The sequence below is a fragment of the Anoplopoma fimbria genome, chromosome 8, assembly GCF_027596085.1.
Source record: "Anoplopoma fimbria isolate UVic2021 breed Golden Eagle Sablefish chromosome 8, Afim_UVic_2022, whole genome shotgun sequence".
Classification (NCBI taxonomy): domain Eukaryota; kingdom Metazoa; phylum Chordata; class Actinopteri; order Perciformes; family Anoplopomatidae; genus Anoplopoma; species Anoplopoma fimbria.
This window is the reverse complement of record NC_072456.1, coordinates 19,981,690-19,998,673: the sequence shown is the minus strand read 5'-3', so window position 1 is coordinate 19,998,673 and position 16,984 is coordinate 19,981,690. Positions and strand designations below refer to the sequence as shown.

General features: G+C 37.3%; 2 protein-coding genes across 2 annotated transcripts; both read left to right on the top strand.

Moving 5' to 3' along the window:
* Positions 1–885: 885 nt before the first annotated feature.
* hsh2d (hematopoietic SH2 domain containing) lies at positions 886–4,353 on the top strand. The gene is made up of 6 exons (XM_054602998.1): positions 886–890; positions 1,427–1,595; positions 2,469–2,558; positions 2,664–2,829; positions 3,110–3,358; positions 3,910–4,353. The coding sequence occupies exons 2-6, from the start codon at positions 1,468–1,470 to the stop codon at positions 4,351–4,353; spliced, it is 1,077 nt and encodes a 358-aa protein (XP_054458973.1). The 5' UTR covers positions 886–890; positions 1,427–1,467.
* A 2,306-nt stretch (positions 4,354–6,659) lies between these two features.
* tax1bp3 (Tax1 (human T-cell leukemia virus type I) binding protein 3) lies at positions 6,660–13,950 on the top strand. The gene is made up of 4 exons (XM_054603441.1): positions 6,660–6,859; positions 9,062–9,181; positions 11,094–11,171; positions 11,349–13,950. The coding sequence occupies exons 1-4, from the start codon at positions 6,818–6,820 to the stop codon at positions 11,496–11,498; spliced, it is 390 nt and encodes a 129-aa protein (XP_054459416.1). The 5' UTR covers positions 6,660–6,817; the 3' UTR covers positions 11,499–13,950.
* The last annotated feature ends 3,034 nt before the right edge of the window (positions 13,951–16,984 follow it).

The window sequence follows — 16,984 nt, the reverse complement described above, 5'->3', positions numbered from 1 at the left end:
ACAGATGGAAGTCAATAGCTTTTGCACATGCACACATTTGTTCACATTAGCATATTATTGACTCATCAGCCGAGCAGCGACTTCATTATTATCTTTAAAAACCCACATATTAGGTACTAATAGTGGGCTAGCTTTGCAGAAAAAATTAAGATTAAAGAAACGACTAACAAAGGTTTTAGGAAATCAACACAATCACAAAATCTCCCTTAAAAATGTCATAAAGTAAACTTCACTATGATAGCATATTTGTTGCATTAAACTCACAGGTGTCCATGGTGTTGTGTGCACACCTATATCTTACTAAAAAATAAAAAAGTGTATTTGCAGTACAGAAGTTGAGATAGCCTTAACCATTTCTCTTTATATATGTGTACTTTTCACATTATAATACACACCTGGCACTGGAATTTAGCTGGACAGTTGGTAAACATTGATACAGTTTTCTAAAATGATTGGATTCTAACCTGTGGCTTCCCACCCACCTTGGTGCTCTGAACTGATTCTTGAGCAAATGTAATGTTAGGCCACGGCTGTAGAGTTCAGGACTGAAACCTCTCATTTCATATTCACTTTAATCTCATTTCATGTCCTACATCTGTGGCTTTATATATAAACGTATCTATGTAGGCTACATTGCATAATCCAAATACCCTGTCATACTTAAAGATACGTGTTTATCTACTGTCTGACCAGAGAAATAACTATTTAATTTAATTAATTTGCTATTACAATGTCTTTTTCTTATTTGGCTATATTATATAGTGTTCCTTCTAAATATGATTGGTACTCAGCTTCTCACAAAGGTGAGTGTTTTGGCTCCGCCCCCAGACAAGTGTAGGCAGGTGAGTGAGATCTGCTGTGTCAATTTTATCAGGGAGCTGCCGGACTAGGTGAGTCACTTTTGCTGGGAGCTATGTGGAATGTAAAACTCTTCGAGTTTTATTTGCAAATACAGTGTAATTTTTTAATCATTTGATTTTTCAAACTACACATTTTTAATGTATTGAATAAATCAAATCAAAGCTATTTGGGCTTCTACAATAATTAAACTGAAGTTAAACTGGTGCAAATATGGATAGTAGAACAACATCCTCAAAGCTTTTGTATTGTAAAAATCTTTAAAAGATGGTTAAAACACAAAAAGTATTGTGGGGTTAAAATTAAACTGTGGAACAATGTTCACAGTTCATCACACGATACATTGTATTTAGTTATGTGTCATTGAAAGAGGAACAATGAACATGGAAAAGGAAAAAGATCATCACATCATTGGCATTTGATTACATAATCTGCTGGTTATCAATGGCACACTAGCCTAAATGCAGTGATCTTAACTGCCAGTTGGCAGTTAATATATCTGTATGGGGTTTGTGTTGTCTGTAACTTATGTAAGAACTCACTGAGCTGTAAAAAAATGCATTTGCAGGTCTTTGTCCCAACAGAGGATTAAATGAGCTGTTTCCCAGGATGATGGAGCAGAGCGATTCGTCACAAATACAGCATGATGTTATCATCTGGTTCACAGAGTCCCAGCTCAGGTGTGTGATCAGGAACGGTATCATCCCAGAATGGTTTCATGGGATCATTTCCAGGAGGTAAGTTCTAAAAGTTTATCTCTGTCCGCCATCTGTAGCAGTGGATGGCAGACAGGGAGGAATGTGAAGAGCCACTAAACCTTTGCACGTTAAAAATATCAGTGCTGTGTTCCAGCATGCAGTGATCATTTTTGGTGAATTTCTCATGTATATAGTCATGTATATGTCTAGGATGTGTCATCATTTTACTCTGCTGTGTATATAATATTAATGTCAGGTTAAACAAAAAATGTAAAGTAGAACTTTATTTATGCACGTCCTTTCTAGAGCAAGTTATCAACGCAACAAAAGTACGATATAAAATACAGCTACTATATAAGAGTAATGAGTAAAGAACACATAAGCCTCAACAAAGTCTAAAGAGGGAAAACATTTTAATGTCCAAAATATTCTATTTTTCAGGAAGTAAAAAAAAAGCACGTGCTCCTTTCGTTGATTAATCTCAGATTTGTTTAGATATTAACCTTAACCTTCGTAATACTTTGGAATATTTCTACTTGCAGTATACATTATTCTCTTCCTCCACAGCCAGTGTACACATTCATTATAATGAATGATACTGAGCAATCATTAATAGGCATGATGTCTATCAGTTTACTTTACTGACTAAAATGCCCTGCTGTATTTATTTGACTGTTATTTATACATGATGATTCCATGTATGGTAAGAACATTTTGTAATATAATGTATGTACTGAAAGCTAAGCTGTTTCCTAAAGATCTTAAGATGACGAATTCCTAGCGTGACTTTCACAGCATACTGATTCCAGCTCCCATTCACATGCCAGGTCATTTGCAGATTAAAGTATGTGTGTGTGTGAAAGTTTTTTTTGATGATGTTTTGTGGCAATTTGCATAATTCTTTTTGTGCAGGGTGGCAGAGGAACTGCTGAGGTCCAAGCCTCCTGGCTACTTCCTCATCAGAGTCAGTGAGAGCAGGATCGGCTACTCTCTCTCTTACCGGTGAGCTTTATTTTACAGTCCACACTCACACATTCTGTCCGACGGTTCAAAGCCCTGCCCTGGTCACTCTTCTTAACACATCCTTTCCATCTCTCTGACCCTCAGTGCTGAGGACCGCTTCAGACATTTCATGATTGACGCAACGGCGGACGGTCATTACATTTTAGTAGGGGAGAACAGGCGTCACCGTTCTTTGCAGGAAATGGTGGACTTTCACCGACGGACTCCCATCATACCTTTCAGTGAGGTGCTGACTGTCCCTTGTGGACAGGTGAGGTTTGAATACAGGTGTAATATAGTGTAGATGTGTGTGTTTGTAGGTCATTGTGCTCCCTTAGTGTGTGATGTGAAATTTACTCAACAGTGTAAGTTACAGTAAAGCACCATTACCACATATTTGCTTTAAGGCATTTACAGTGCATGCATTTAGAGTTGAAAATGAAACCACAATATTTGCTTATTTGCCTGCCACCTGTGTATCATGTGAACAGAAAATAATCACTACTTGTTCTGTTTCTCCCTCTCTCTGTCTCTATCTGATCTCACTGAAGACCTCAGACGACAAGATTGACTATGCAGAGTTGCTGTTTCCCCACAGACATCCAAATTCTAACATAAGTTGGTTGCCACCCAACTCGCTACATCCCAGCATAGGTCACCCGTCATCACAAGAAGAAATCCCTCCTGCCCTTCCTTATCGACCAAATAACATGAAGAACTCTGCAGTCCTGTCTCTGCACAAACTTTACCCAAATTTGGAAGAAGACATTCCACGCGACATCTTCCCTCTCCCAGCCCTGGTAATGGTCATCTAAGTAGAGATTTTAGAAGTTGCCTGTCTCTTTATACTTTTTGAAATTAAAAGATATCCAAATGTTGTCAGATCAACGTGATTCTCAATACACAATGGTTTTTTGGTTGAACCAGCTCGTGTTCCTGATGGGGTCTCATAAGGACACATGGAACTTTGTACAGTTTTGGTTGTTTTCCATGACATATATTTTTGATTCTGTTGTTGCTTTTTCACTTTTTTGAAGTAGGCTCCACAGGAAAATGTCTTTTGATAACTTTTGTTCACAAACTTTAATACAAAATCTGATGACAGCTGTGGGGGTTGTTATCATACATTACAAGGCTACTGTCAATCAAATCTGATCAAAACACACCCACGCAGTCCTGATGAAGCTCAATTTTTGACTGTTAAACTCCTAAAAAATGTAAAGTGTTGTCTATTAGACATGATTACTTAATGTTTTTGAGATAAACCTAAGATTCCCCATAAATGTAAGGTGCCCTTTCTATTTTCTAACAAACATCTATGCCGTACCTTTTCATGTTTTATGATCTTCAGCCTGTGACCAGAGAGAGATTCACAGCCAACAACCTTCCATCCGACCCGCTTCCTGAGGTCCCTGCTCGGAACCAGGCTTGTGGCAGAACGGTCTTTCCACATGAGAGTCCCCCTACACCACCAGCCACCGAGCCCCCCCTCAGCGGCAAAACCCAGTCTGCAAAGAACCTGGAGGCAAAGTTGTCCGTCGTCTCCAACCTGAAGAACCTCAAGAAGAAGTTCCAAAAGAAGAGAAGCAAGGATTGTTTGTACGCAGAGGTTAACATGGAGGCCACTGAAAGGAGTGAAAACGCTGGCAATGAGTACCAGAATATCACCAAGCAGCAGACTTCCAATGCTCAACCATTTTCCGACACTAATGTGAAACTGACTGATGGAGGGTTACCTTATGAATACTTCCCACCTCCACCTTTTGCTCCAGGTTACTATGACAATGATGCTTAGAAAAATAGTGTACAGATATATCAAACGCTAAGTGGGTGCAGGATAAAAGCATCATGCAAATTAAAAAGGAGCAACAGTCCACACATTTAACCTTATAAATTTTTAATATCAGCCTTCAAGTACACGTTTGTAAAGGATAAGGTAAGGAAAGGATTAAACTGCTGTCCCCATGTGACTGTTACTAGAGCCAATGACTTTTGAGTGCTTCGTCTTTTATTTATTTTCTAGTTTATTCAACAGAGACAACAGATAACCATTGTTACATAAGGAGAAGTAATGTGAATGTACTTTACATTAGCATCAGTTTACTAGCCTCTTCCCTGGCTTTTGAATACAAGTCAAATATGCCTCTTTGGTAATGTAATGTATGAAGAGGCGGCAGGAGGAAGTTTGATGCAGAGCATGTAAATCAGAAATTACATGGTTTATGTCAGCTGATTTGAATAAAGGAGACTCATTATCAGGTGCAGATCTGTTATCTGCAACATGACAGGAACAAACTGCAGACGCTGGTTCAACTTGTTTTCATAGGTAGAAACATATAGGTGAGTTCAAGCACATGACGTTTGCACACAGAAAGGGGTTAAACATAATTTCATTTTTACTGCAAATGGTTCTGTCAGACCCTTGTTGTTATTATTATGAAGGATCTAGACCATTTGATCTCAATAATATTTCCCATTTATACAACTTTATAATATAAGTGTACAATGCATCTCCTTTTGTTACATGACTGAGCTATTAAATCTGTTATGGCTTTTCTGCAGTCCCATGTTTCATGGCATAAAATAAATATCACTCTACTGCACTTCTGCAGTGTAAAACAAGAGGCTTGTGATTTTGACTATGACAAAGACACACCATTTTATTCACCCATACTGGACATGTATATTATTTATTTTTCTGCTCTGTCTCTATTCCGTTTCTCCAGTCCCTTCTCCTCTTCCTCCTCCTATTCTTCCTCCCTTGCTTCACTTCTCACTCTTATCATTGCATATTATGTCTTAATGTAATGTACTATTCAGTCAGTGATGGGTCGCATGCTGTGGTGGTATAATGACCCGAATTGACCAGGAACACATTGACACGGCAGTCCATTTCTATCCCAGACTTTAATGTGTCATTTTGTTGTAAATTTTCTAATAATGTGCCAAAAAATAAGATTTTAAGGATGTCTATATTTTTAACAATAGAAAAAGTTGTCAAGGCCCTCATACTAAACTAATAAAAAAGACTACCATCTAGTGGCAGTAAACCACATCAGATAAACCTGATTTTTAAAATGTAATGAAGAAGAACAGAGATTATTGATAAGAGTAGCAACTTTTCGTAATTCAATCCTAAAGATACCTATACCTACCAGATGCCACCTTAGTTCTTCGACAGGCTTTTAAAGGGAGGGGTATGTTGTTGCAATCTGCAACTTCACCACTAGATGCCATTAAACCTCACTCTGTCCAATTAATCAAGGGAACTTTAGCCTAAAATATGTCAACAAGGCAGGTAACTCTAGCAGTGACTCTTACTAATTCTCAAATATAAGCTAATTTAACTTAATTTAAAAAACACAAAATGAATGCATCCGTATGAATATTCTAAATTGATTCAATTACTGACTGCTCATTAGAAGAAAAATACACATGCAAACATAACCCCATGTACTTCCTGGAACTATCTAAGGTCTATGTTAATAACAGGACAATCAAGCGTTTTAAACTTTGTACGGCTCTGTCTAAATCTGATCACTTTCACTGTCGATGCTCATATTAATGCACATGATTGACTGTCTTTTGAGGGGCTTCAAGACTTTACATACAGTACCAGTCAAAAGTTTGGACACACCTTCTCATTTAACTACTTTGAAGAATCTAAAATAAAAAACATATTCTGGTTTGTTGAGCATTTGGTTGTTTACCACATAATTCCATATGTGTTCCTTCATAGTTTGGATGTCTTCAATATTAATCTACAATGTAGATCTTTTTTATTTATTTTTTTAAATAAAGAAAAACAATTGAATGAGAAGGTGTCTCCAAACTTTTGACTGGTACTGTATGTGGTGCTATGATTTATCTCTCATAGTGTATTGTAAAGTATGGATGGACTATGCAGAATCATAAAGGAAGTCACTAGTTGCCACTTCCTTATAAGGAAACCCGAGCCTCGCCTCCCACCCCATGGAGAGTTTGATTTCTAACACATTGTTTTACAGCGTCCGTGGGCGAAACAGCCTCCTGATAAACACCGCCCTCCCTGGCTACCCCGTGCTTCAAAACGCGCAAATAGGATAGGCTGCGGGGGCAAGGTGACGTCATCTGGGAAGCTGTTGTTTTCCAGACAGGGATCAGCCGGCTGGTACTCGTGTAGTGATCTGGGAAGTTGTCCCACTTTGGAGACTTATTTTCTGTGACTTCTGCAACAAAGAGTCGTCTCGAGGTTCTTCATTTACTTCCTAAAAACCATCATGTCTTCTTTCATCCCGGGACAGCCGCTGACCGCAGTTGTGGTAAGTTTTGGGAGCAGGGCTGTGTCCATTCTTCTGCGGGTCTCTATTGTTCCGCTTCTGAATGCGTGGTGCACCTGTATTCTGACCTTTACGGTAATAAAGAGCGAGCTCATAGGGAGGCTCAGAGACTCGATTCTGCTGTTTTCTCGCTTCTCAAATAAAGGTGTTGCGGTATTACATTGTTACTTCAAGATAGGCTGGGAAATCTGAGTTCTTACACGGTGCATAAGTTACAATGTATCAAAATGAGTCTAGGCTGTATAAGTTACAATGTATTAAAATGAGTCATGGCTGCATATGTTACAATGTATCAAAATGAGTCTAGGCTGTATAAGTTACAATGTATCAAAATGAGTCTAGGCTGTATAAGTTACAATGTATCAAAATGAGTCTTGGCTCTATAAGTTACAATGTATCAAAATGAGTCATGGCTGCATATGTTACAATGTATCAAAATGAGTTTAGTCGAGAGAGTTCACTGCTCTTACAGATGGGCGTAGCTGTGATTCAGTCTTCCGGTTGACTTCCAAGGAATATTTGGTCTTTTTGTTGACTTCAATACAAAGTTAGAGAATATAAAGTGCAGTTTACTTCATTTGTGGGGTTTTTGAGATGCCTTTAAATGATGCAGAGATTGAAACAAATTGCAAATATTGCTTTATGATCGAGAAAAAAGAGGTTGTACATGTGACTGGGCTATTCGAGATTTTTCTAGGTCAGTGTTGCAATGGTGGCATGTGAGGGGTGGGGAACAGGCAAGCGTTAAGAAAGAATGCAGGTTAACTTCTTTATTGTGTGTTATAGTGTGGCATCCACCATTGATAAAAGGACCATTAAGTTTATATTATGGATGTTTAACTTTATAGTTGGCAAGGGCTTTGACAATTACATGTCAGCAGCATTGTGTTGTTAGTAAATAATCTATGATTTTTATAAAAAGTAATACTTTCATCCAGACAACCTTAAGTGTCTTTTTTTGTTGCATTTTTTTTGATGAGTTATCACTTGTATTTAGTTATCGAAGAGTTGTGACTAGGTTTTTACTGAGTTGGACACTCAGTTTAAAATATGAAACTGTATTGGAAGCTCTTTATAGTTGACCTCAAACATATTTCAGCCATTTCTGCGCTGCACTTTGTTGTAGGCTGACATCTGTGTGCACAAATACTGATCTATCTGCAATAGGCTCTATCAGCCAATATATTTTGCCCTGCCCAAGTTTTTGGTCTTATATATATTCCCAGTGATTAATATTAATAGGATTGATTTAAACACCGTCTCCTCTGGATTCACGTATAGAAACAAGTAGTATCACATATTTTTCTTTCTTTGATGATGGAGTGATAGAGGGTCCACCAGTCAGGCTTATAAACTTCTTTTAACTGGGAGAGGAAAGTGTGTTGTAGTGCCGGGGAGTCCTGACTGACTTGACTCGCTATTAAAAGAGTTCCAGACATCCTCAGACTTCATTGTATCAGTCGCACCACTCGGTGAATGTCTGGGTTATTCATCAACACACACACAGGCGGTCTTTGTGTTGAGGAGTGTCGTGAAGAGCGCTACTGTCGGAGTCATCCATCCATCTGTTGGTTGGTGAGCCTGCAGCTGCTTGTCAGTGTGAAGGGCAGGGCTGCTCTAATGAAGTCTCTGTTCCAGTGTGGACTTCAATCACTAGAGAGCAGCCTGTGAAACCCACCGTTTGTCATGCGTTGAAATTTGTCTGTGGTGGATAAGTCGGTGCCTCTCTGGAGGGTAACTTGGCTGTCTACAGTCAGTTTCCTCCTTTTTTCTTTTGCATTTGTAAAGGAAAGTATTTTCAAAACTGAAAATCAACAAATCATCTATCATATAAAATAATGTACATGTTAAATTAACATGAACAGTTAGGTTCATGTTGCCGTTATGGTTATTGACTGGTTCCACATAAGACCACCTACAGTGACACATTTCTTTTCAAAAACGTGTGTAATTTTGTGTGCTTTTAATTATGTTGAGATAAATGATACATTTTTGGTTTAGGTGTGATGGTTTGTGACAGTAAGCCGGAATCTAATGTCCACATGTTTACCAGTCAGGGACTTGTCAGTATATATCAGTAGTTAAAAACTACTGAAAGCGTTTTAGGTGGTTTGGGGTTTATAAATTGTCTGGGTAATGTTCTATGAAGAGAGATCTGATTGAATTTTTATTTCCGTCAAACAGCAACGAATTCAGATCCAGAAGTTGCGACAGGGAGATAATCTGATCCTGGGCTTCAGCATCGGTGGAGGGATAGACCAGGACCCTGGACAGAACCCCTTCTCTGATGACAAGACTGACAAAGTAAGTCTGTCTGCATGTGTGTGTGTTTTGTCAATCAGCTGCTTATGTACTACTATTGGGTGAGTGGGTGATAACGACAAAATTAATTAATTCTTTATTTATCAAAACATTGGTGATATCTGAGAATTTTGGTGCTCAATTATTCAAAATCAAACAGTGAAATGTAAACTGATGTTCGTCTAATTAAGTAAAATTCGCCTCAAATGTATTTGTATTTCAAACAGTGTATTTTGATTTCTTAGCGATAGTTGGGGGTTAAAAAATAGAGAGACAGAGAAATGCTGCCCTGTCTTACATAAAACAGAGAAGGCATTTAAGATGACTCCGCAATATTAGTTTTCCGATCAGTAACATGCCCGAACACATTACATGTAGCCTCAGGTGGGAAAAAACAGACTCATCTAACTGATTTCAGAGAATGGAATACTGCAGGTTTATACAGTCGTGCCTTACCTGCTCACTCTGTAAAGTGTATAGTGGAGAGATGGAAGTGTGCCATCAGATGGCAGGCTCAGATACCTTGTTTCAGAGAAAGTTAAGGTATTGGCTTCTACCTTTTTGACCTTTGACCTTCCTTTAATGTCCTTTAAATATTCTTGACATGTTTATGAGCATTATTGGAATATTCCCACAGAGCTTTGCAGGTGCTCTTTTCTCTTCTATCCCGATTAATACTTTAAGACTTGAGACTTAATGCTTAACACACCTTAAAAGAACAAAAAGCTTCTGTCTCGTTTTGTGTACTGCAAAGTGCTTAAGTCATTCCAGCAAAACATGCAAACATTTCAAAAACATGTTGGTACAAGCTTCTCAGTTATGAGAACTTTGGACTGTTGGTTGAGGCAATTAGTGACAGGCGTGTTTGCTAACTATCAGACATTCCATATATGAAACAATTAAGCAAGAAAACAATTGGCAGATTAGTCCAAATTATGGTTAGTTTCAGTGCTAGTTCTGGAATTATTGTTGTTTTTGCGCTGGATATTAGAAGCCACTTGTATTAATATAATCATGAATATTTATCAGCATCAGACTGTAGTATTCTCTCAAGATATTGAGTTATTACATCTCCTATAATGTGTCAATCTATCAACTTCTTTGGCTGAGTTTACCTTCATCAAAGTTTTGAATCTAAACATGTCATCACCGTTTTCCTAGTTTGTAATAGTAAGGGGTTAAAGAAAAATAGATAATTAAGATAAAATAAAACGATGTGTTACTTTCACAATGTTAATTTAGGGCCAACACATGCTGCCTTTTTCGAGCCCTCATATCCATTCGTTGCAACCCGTGCATTCTTGGGAAGCACCTGTTTTTGGGGGCACGTTTGTGAGGCCCCAAGATGGAAAAATCTAAAGCAAATTCTTCACCCTTTCTGTCCAAAGACATCACAACATCCCGTTGAAAGGTCAGCCTTACTGAAGACTTTTTCCACAGACAAATCGAGCAGTTTAAGCTACTGTGAGGGATTTACACTGCAGGAAATCCATCTATCTTTGTTTTGACTTTGTTTAGTTTAGTCAGTGGGGCTTACTGCTACATTACCACAACTTCATCACCAACGTCGCACAGGTGTTGATTGCTTAGTAATTAATCGAAACCTCTAAGAACCTTGGATAAAAGGATGAAAGTGCTACGGCGGTCGCTTTCAACGCGTTTTTAGACGCAACATGCAAATGGCCCCAAGCTACACCCCAGTTTGTGCTACCAATTGATAATCCAAGGATTACACTCCAATGAAACGATCGATATTATTTTACAGTATAACATATTCCATTTATTTTAGATGAATGTTATTATTTCATATTTTTGAGGTTCCCTTTTCTTAATTTTCTTTAGTCTTAGATCTGTATTTGTCTGTCGTTCATATGTGATCATATGAAATAATTAATTTGTTTGTGTTTTATCAAAGGGCATCTATGTGACCAGGATTACACCGAGAGGGCCAGCAGACGAGGCGGGCTTGAAGATGGGAGACAAATTAATGCAGGTGTGCAGTGAGACCGAGCTTTGGTGTAGATCCACAAGATGGCACCATGCGTACACTAGAGAGTGAGATAGGAGCGGTGCATCAGGAGCAATGCTCACCTTGTCCCACTGTTAGTCATCTTAAATTAGAGTAAACGGCTCCAGCTTTTCTGACACAAAGTCCTTTTCCTCCTCCCAGGTGAATGGCTGGGATATGACCATGGTGACCCACGATCAGGCGCGTAAAAGACTAACAAAGAAGAATGAGGATGTGGTGCGACTATTGGTAACCAGGAGGTCGTTGGAGGAAGCTGTCAAACATTCTATGGGCAGTTACCCCAGACAGTAATGACACCACCTACAACCACAGACTCATGCAATAGCCAAGGACCCAACACTGTCATATACTGAGACTCCCACACATTCAGATGATTGTTTCACTGTGGCCTTTTATAACTACGTCAATGCAGCAATATTAGGCAGACCACATCAAATCAGTTCATATCTATGTCAGATGAATGAATCTGCTCAGTACAGTCATTGGACAATAAGAGGGTGTTCCTTTACTCCATACACACTCATACTCATCTCAAAGTTATCTGCGTTACTTTACATATAATTTTGTAGCATATTCTTCTGAAATATGGAGCGATCCGGAACCATTTCAGATTTACAGGCCTCAAATACATTTAATCAAGATCTGTTCTCAAATTAAAGGAAGAAATCACTGCGATTTTTAATTTAAAGTAGTCTTTTAGATCCACTTTTGGCATTCGGTTATTGCTGACCTTTCCAACGAAGAGAAGTGCTCCAAAACTTACACGATCCATTTTGACAAATCTTGAGCAAAATGGACATTTTTGCCAATTTTCAAATTGTTGTTGTATGAAAAGTATTGTTAGGGATTAAAAAAGATTTAGAAGAGTTCATGGAGATATTCATTCTAATACCTGTTTGCTTGTTTTTCGAACAATAGCGAGCTGATGAGTTTTTTAAAGACATTGCATAAAATAATGCTTCCATATCGCTGTACTACACATCAATTCTAAATTGTTTATATCACAGCATTCTTGATACTCACTCACTTTGGAGATATTTTACAAATGTCCTTAAATCCATTCTTGATGCAAGCTTTTTGGAAACAATCCTTCTCTTTGATCCTACAGCCGACCAAAGTTGGTCTTGATGGCTCAAATACATCAAGAGTGTTTATCAATGCTTATTGTGTCATTAACGATCACGGTTTCATCTCATTTGAATAAAAAAAGTGTTTTGCTGTCATTCAGACTACAGCACCAAATACCAAAGTAAAAGCCAGTGAACTGTTAAGTGATCAAAATATGTAATATTTGTAATACTTTTCTTTTTTTAGATAACGGCAAAGTATTCTGTACAAATTTTATACAACAAACAATATACCTGTATGCACAATGATTTAATGCATACTGATGTTTTTTCACTAATTATTATTTTGCAGATACATCTTTCTGTTCTATTTATATTGTTTTTTTCATGTCCATAACATGTTTGGGATAGTAACATCTCCTCTCTGCGTCTGCTAAGGTAACAACATCGTTCAAATTGCACATTTTCTTCTTCCAAGTTACAGTTATTATGTCTAATTCAAACAACATTCCACAAGCTGGACCTACTCTGGATTACTTTAAACTAGTTTCACACTGGAATCAGCTACATTCAGTTGTTTATTGTCGATGACCAAAAGTCCAAGTCGAAACTGTAAACATGAACCAAGCAGGAGTGAATGTTTGATAACTGGGAAAGTGCACAGCAGCCTTACATTAATATTTAATACCAATAAGTTTAATGAACCTGTTTTTTTTTTTATTATGCAACACAACAAAAATTGACTGCCTCTGCTACGCACTGCATTAATATTGCAGACGAGTGATTAATACTAATAAACACAAACAAAATGTTGGTTATGAAATTTTACATTACTGAAAAAAAAGAAAATTAAAATACTAATCTTATAACCTTGGGTGATCTTATTGGCTTTAATTAAGTGTTATACTAGTGGTATATATAATATATGTTGTATGTGTTTAATACAACCATTTGATTTGTATTATATTAAAAACCTTATCTAATTATCAAATGTGTAAAATGTAAGTTTTCATTCCAATATTAATCATCCACTTTAAAAAAAGATAAAATACAATACGGAGTAATCATTATTCTAAAGACAATAAATGAATGTTAGAGATGTCAAATTTAAAAAAAGGTACAGTATGTCTCAATGCATTCTTACTGGTCAAAATATAAAATCGGTGGAGTCAATATTGTACTTTTACAGTAAACCATTTTGGAATGAAACCTTTCAATATTTACTTATGAGCCCATTAAATGAGACTAAATCTGTTGTTACCACTTATCACAAATCATGGCCCATGTATTAGTAAATTATGAGCAGTTTAAGCAGTTCCATTTTTTTCTTAAATCACTTCATTTAAACGATTAAGGAAGCAAAAATCAGAGAAAGCCAGAAACGACACACTTTTGTTTAACAGACATATATATATATTTTATAGTTTTTTTTCATATTCCATATATCAAGTTAGGGGGTTCCTGACAGAATTTCAATGATACGACATGAGAAACGCATCATTTCTATATTTCTGTATTTCCTGTATGAATTACATCAGAAATGTAAATGTGAATGCCAGCAGAGCACAAACATTTTGCATTTGATTGTATCCAGTTTCTAATATGAATTTTTCTCAGATATTAAAAGACTGAAAACAAAATATGCATCTCTAACTTTTATTGATAAACCACCAATAAAGTACAATCACACAACAGTCTATTTTCTACTCCTCCTCTTCACACTGCAAAGCCTTTTTTATTTTTTATCTCACAGGCCCTTCAAATAGCTTCATGTTGCCCGTTATAAAGTAATCAGCTGACATTTCAAAGTGAAGAATCTATTCCCTGACCTTTCTGTGTTTACCAAGGCATTTTGATACAGAGAGAAATCTCTACTTTCATCTCTTAAATATGTGAGCCTGGAACCAATCACTTGCCTTTGAACTGAGGACACAGGGGAAAAAAACATTCCACGATGCCCAAAATTTGAAAAACTATTTGCAAAATCCAACTCACCATGAAAGAAAGCTAGTGAGAAGGTTTGATTTTTAATGTAATCCACCAGTACATTTAGATTTTTGGCTTTTAGCTTTTATTACTCCATTTTCTCTCCAAAGCAACTGCAGTTGAACTGAAACAACAATCAAATTAAATACAGATCCTCAACATATTTCAACATATTTCATCATATTTGAATTGATAACGGCAAGTGCAGTTTGTAATTGTACTGATAAAGATAGTTATTAGTTATTGTTGATGGCAGGTGGTATACGGTCTAAAGTAGCATATAGGGCTGGGCAATATATTGATATTAAATAAATATTGTGATATCGATTATATATTGTCTTAGATTTCGGATATCGTAATATGAATTGTCTTCCCTGGTTTTAAAGGCTACGTTACAGTTAAGTGATGTATTTTTCTACTTACCAGACTAATCTGTTCTATAATTTGCCTTTGTATCCACATTGCTGATGATTATCAAAAATCGAATTGTGTAAATACTTTGAGAAAGTACCAGTATCATCGCAATATCAATTAAAATTATTTTGTCAAAAACATTGTTCTATTTGATTTTCTCCATATTGCCCAAACCTAGTAGCATACTACCGTCTCCTTTTTGACGCCCACAACATAGCTAAGCTGAATTTGCTGCTTAATGTTTATTAAAGTCTTAAAATAACACCTGGTCTGTGTCACTTCATGGGAGAGGGTCGATTTAGGGCAACGCTGAGCTAATATCCCCCTTTGAGAAATAATTGATGAGCAAACCGTGTGTGTGTGTGTGTGTGTGTGTGTGTGTGTGTGTGTGTTGTGTGTGTGTGTGTGTGTGTGTGTGTGTGTGTGTGTGTGTGTGCGTGTGCGTGTGCCTGTGCCTGTTAGTTTTGTGCAAGGCTCACAGGGAAGCATGCTCCATTCCACTTGCCTGGGCATCATACTATTATATGAGACAATAAAGTGGAAGCACAAACATCTTGGTCGGTACTCACCAATACCACAACATGTACACATTGCATGTTGCTAGGTAACTAATGGGCAGCTATAAGTGGGAGCAAAGACCCAACTTCATAACAGAATGTACTGCGTGTTATAATTTCACCAGGATTTACAAATACTGTTCATAATTTTGTTACTTCGATAATTAGTTTGACATAAATAAATGTAAAGTATTGATTTACACAGTTATCGAACCATTTATAAACTAACAACCGCAAAAATCACATCAAGCTAAACACAATAGTTGATATTTTGTACCAGAAGAATGCAAAAAATAAGATAAAGAGATAAATGTTCCTTCCTGTAGGCGGTTGAATAATTACAGTATCTAACCGTGGATCATACATGATCTTTTCCTCCCACGTTATGGCAGCATAATTGTGTTGCCATGGCGATGCAATCTGCTGCTATCACTTTGGTCCTACACCAGATTGCAACCAGAGGGAAGTCCACAGCCTCAGATTCATCTGCATGTTGGGTGCAATAACCGGTTTGCTGAATGTACCGGCATGCAGAGGTTATCAGTGGGTTTTATTTCTGTTAATAAAGTGCAGATAAGATTTGATACTGTTATGTTTCCTTAACCGAGAAATTGTTCAAACCCACAGAACAATTAATTTCCAATGATATCAAATACGTTTAAAAATTTGGAATGAAAAGAACACTTTAAGTATTTCCATGTCATGCAGCTGTAAAAGAAGAACCCATTATGCGGCGATTAAAGATTTCACAAAGTCAAACAGCTGCAATGACTTAACCAACTCAACACAAGGTCCATTTAGCAGTCATTCTGACACTTTTGATTGTATCACATAATCTTCTTCAGTTCAGCCTAGTTTTCATGGCATTGCAGATTTTTAGATTTTTTTCTGAGCTCTGTCAGGAATTATTATTTTCTGTTGTGGCTTACAATCTCATCACAAGTTGAGCAGGTGTTCTGGAGCTTTCGATCTTATCGCATGATCTTCCTCTGCAACTGGAATTTAACATGTTGTCTTTTAAGCCATTGTGGACAAGAAGTCCGTAAAGTGCTCAGAAAATTTAAACTTCAAACATCTGTAGTTCCACAATAACTGGGCAATATCATCTGCTGAGGAAGATCTTGTAGCTTTAATGGAAAGCTCGGGGACAGCTTATAATTGGACCTTGTGGGTGTGGTTCAATTTTAACAGCTTGGGAGCAAGACAATGCACAATACTGTCATGCAAGTATGTTCATTCAGTAACTTTTCTTTTCTCCAACTGTCTTATAATACTTGAGGACTTTTTTTTTCTGTTTGTACAAAAGCACACTGTTAGTTACCTGTAACCTGCACTTTCTCTCCTCTTCAAGATAGACAGTTTGAATATGTGTGTTAATAAAAAAAGCACAAATATGGTGCAGCTTTTTTTCATTTTGTAGTAGGCTTCATTGCAACGCAACATTTGTGAACGTGAACATGATGAGTGGGTGTTAGAGTGGAAGGCTGGGTGCCAAAGGGTTACAAATACATGAATTCCCCAGAGTGGTTCAGAGCAGTGCGTGAGCGAGCAGTGAGTACTACTGTGTGTTTACACTGCAGGCTCCCTCAGGACCCAGAGCCAGCGTTTAATCAGCAGAATGGGCGATGACATCTATGTGTTATTAATACACCTTATAATAAAGTGGCTGTTTCTTTTCTCTCATTTATCTAATTATGAAATCCATTAAGAAAGCAGTTTATAAAGATTATTTCACGCAGGCAGCAGGTGGTTT

What these genes read in the sequence shown, in the direction of transcription:
- hsh2d (XM_054602998.1), top strand. Translation starts at nt 1,468, where the DNA reads ATGATGGAGCAGAGCGATTCGTCACAAATACAGCATGATGTTATCATC. An exon ending in TGACTGTCCCTTGTGGACAG is followed by an intron (nt 2,830 to 3,109) that starts GTGAGGTTTGAA and finishes ATCTCACTGAAG; the next exon opens with ACCTCAGACGACAAGATTGA. An exon ending in TCTTCCCTCTCCCAGCCCTG is followed by an intron (nt 3,359 to 3,909) that starts GTAATGGTCATC and finishes TATGATCTTCAG; the next exon opens with CCTGTGACCAGAGAGAGATT.
- tax1bp3 (XM_054603441.1), top strand. Translation starts at nt 6,818, where the DNA reads ATGTCTTCTTTCATCCCGGGACAGCCGCTGACCGCAGTTGTG. An exon ending in AGCCGCTGACCGCAGTTGTG is followed by an intron (nt 6,860 to 9,061) that starts GTAAGTTTTGGG and finishes TCCGTCAAACAG; the next exon opens with CAACGAATTCAGATCCAGAA. An exon ending in CTGATGACAAGACTGACAAA is followed by an intron (nt 9,182 to 11,093) that starts GTAAGTCTGTCT and finishes GTTTTATCAAAG; the next exon opens with GGCATCTATGTGACCAGGAT.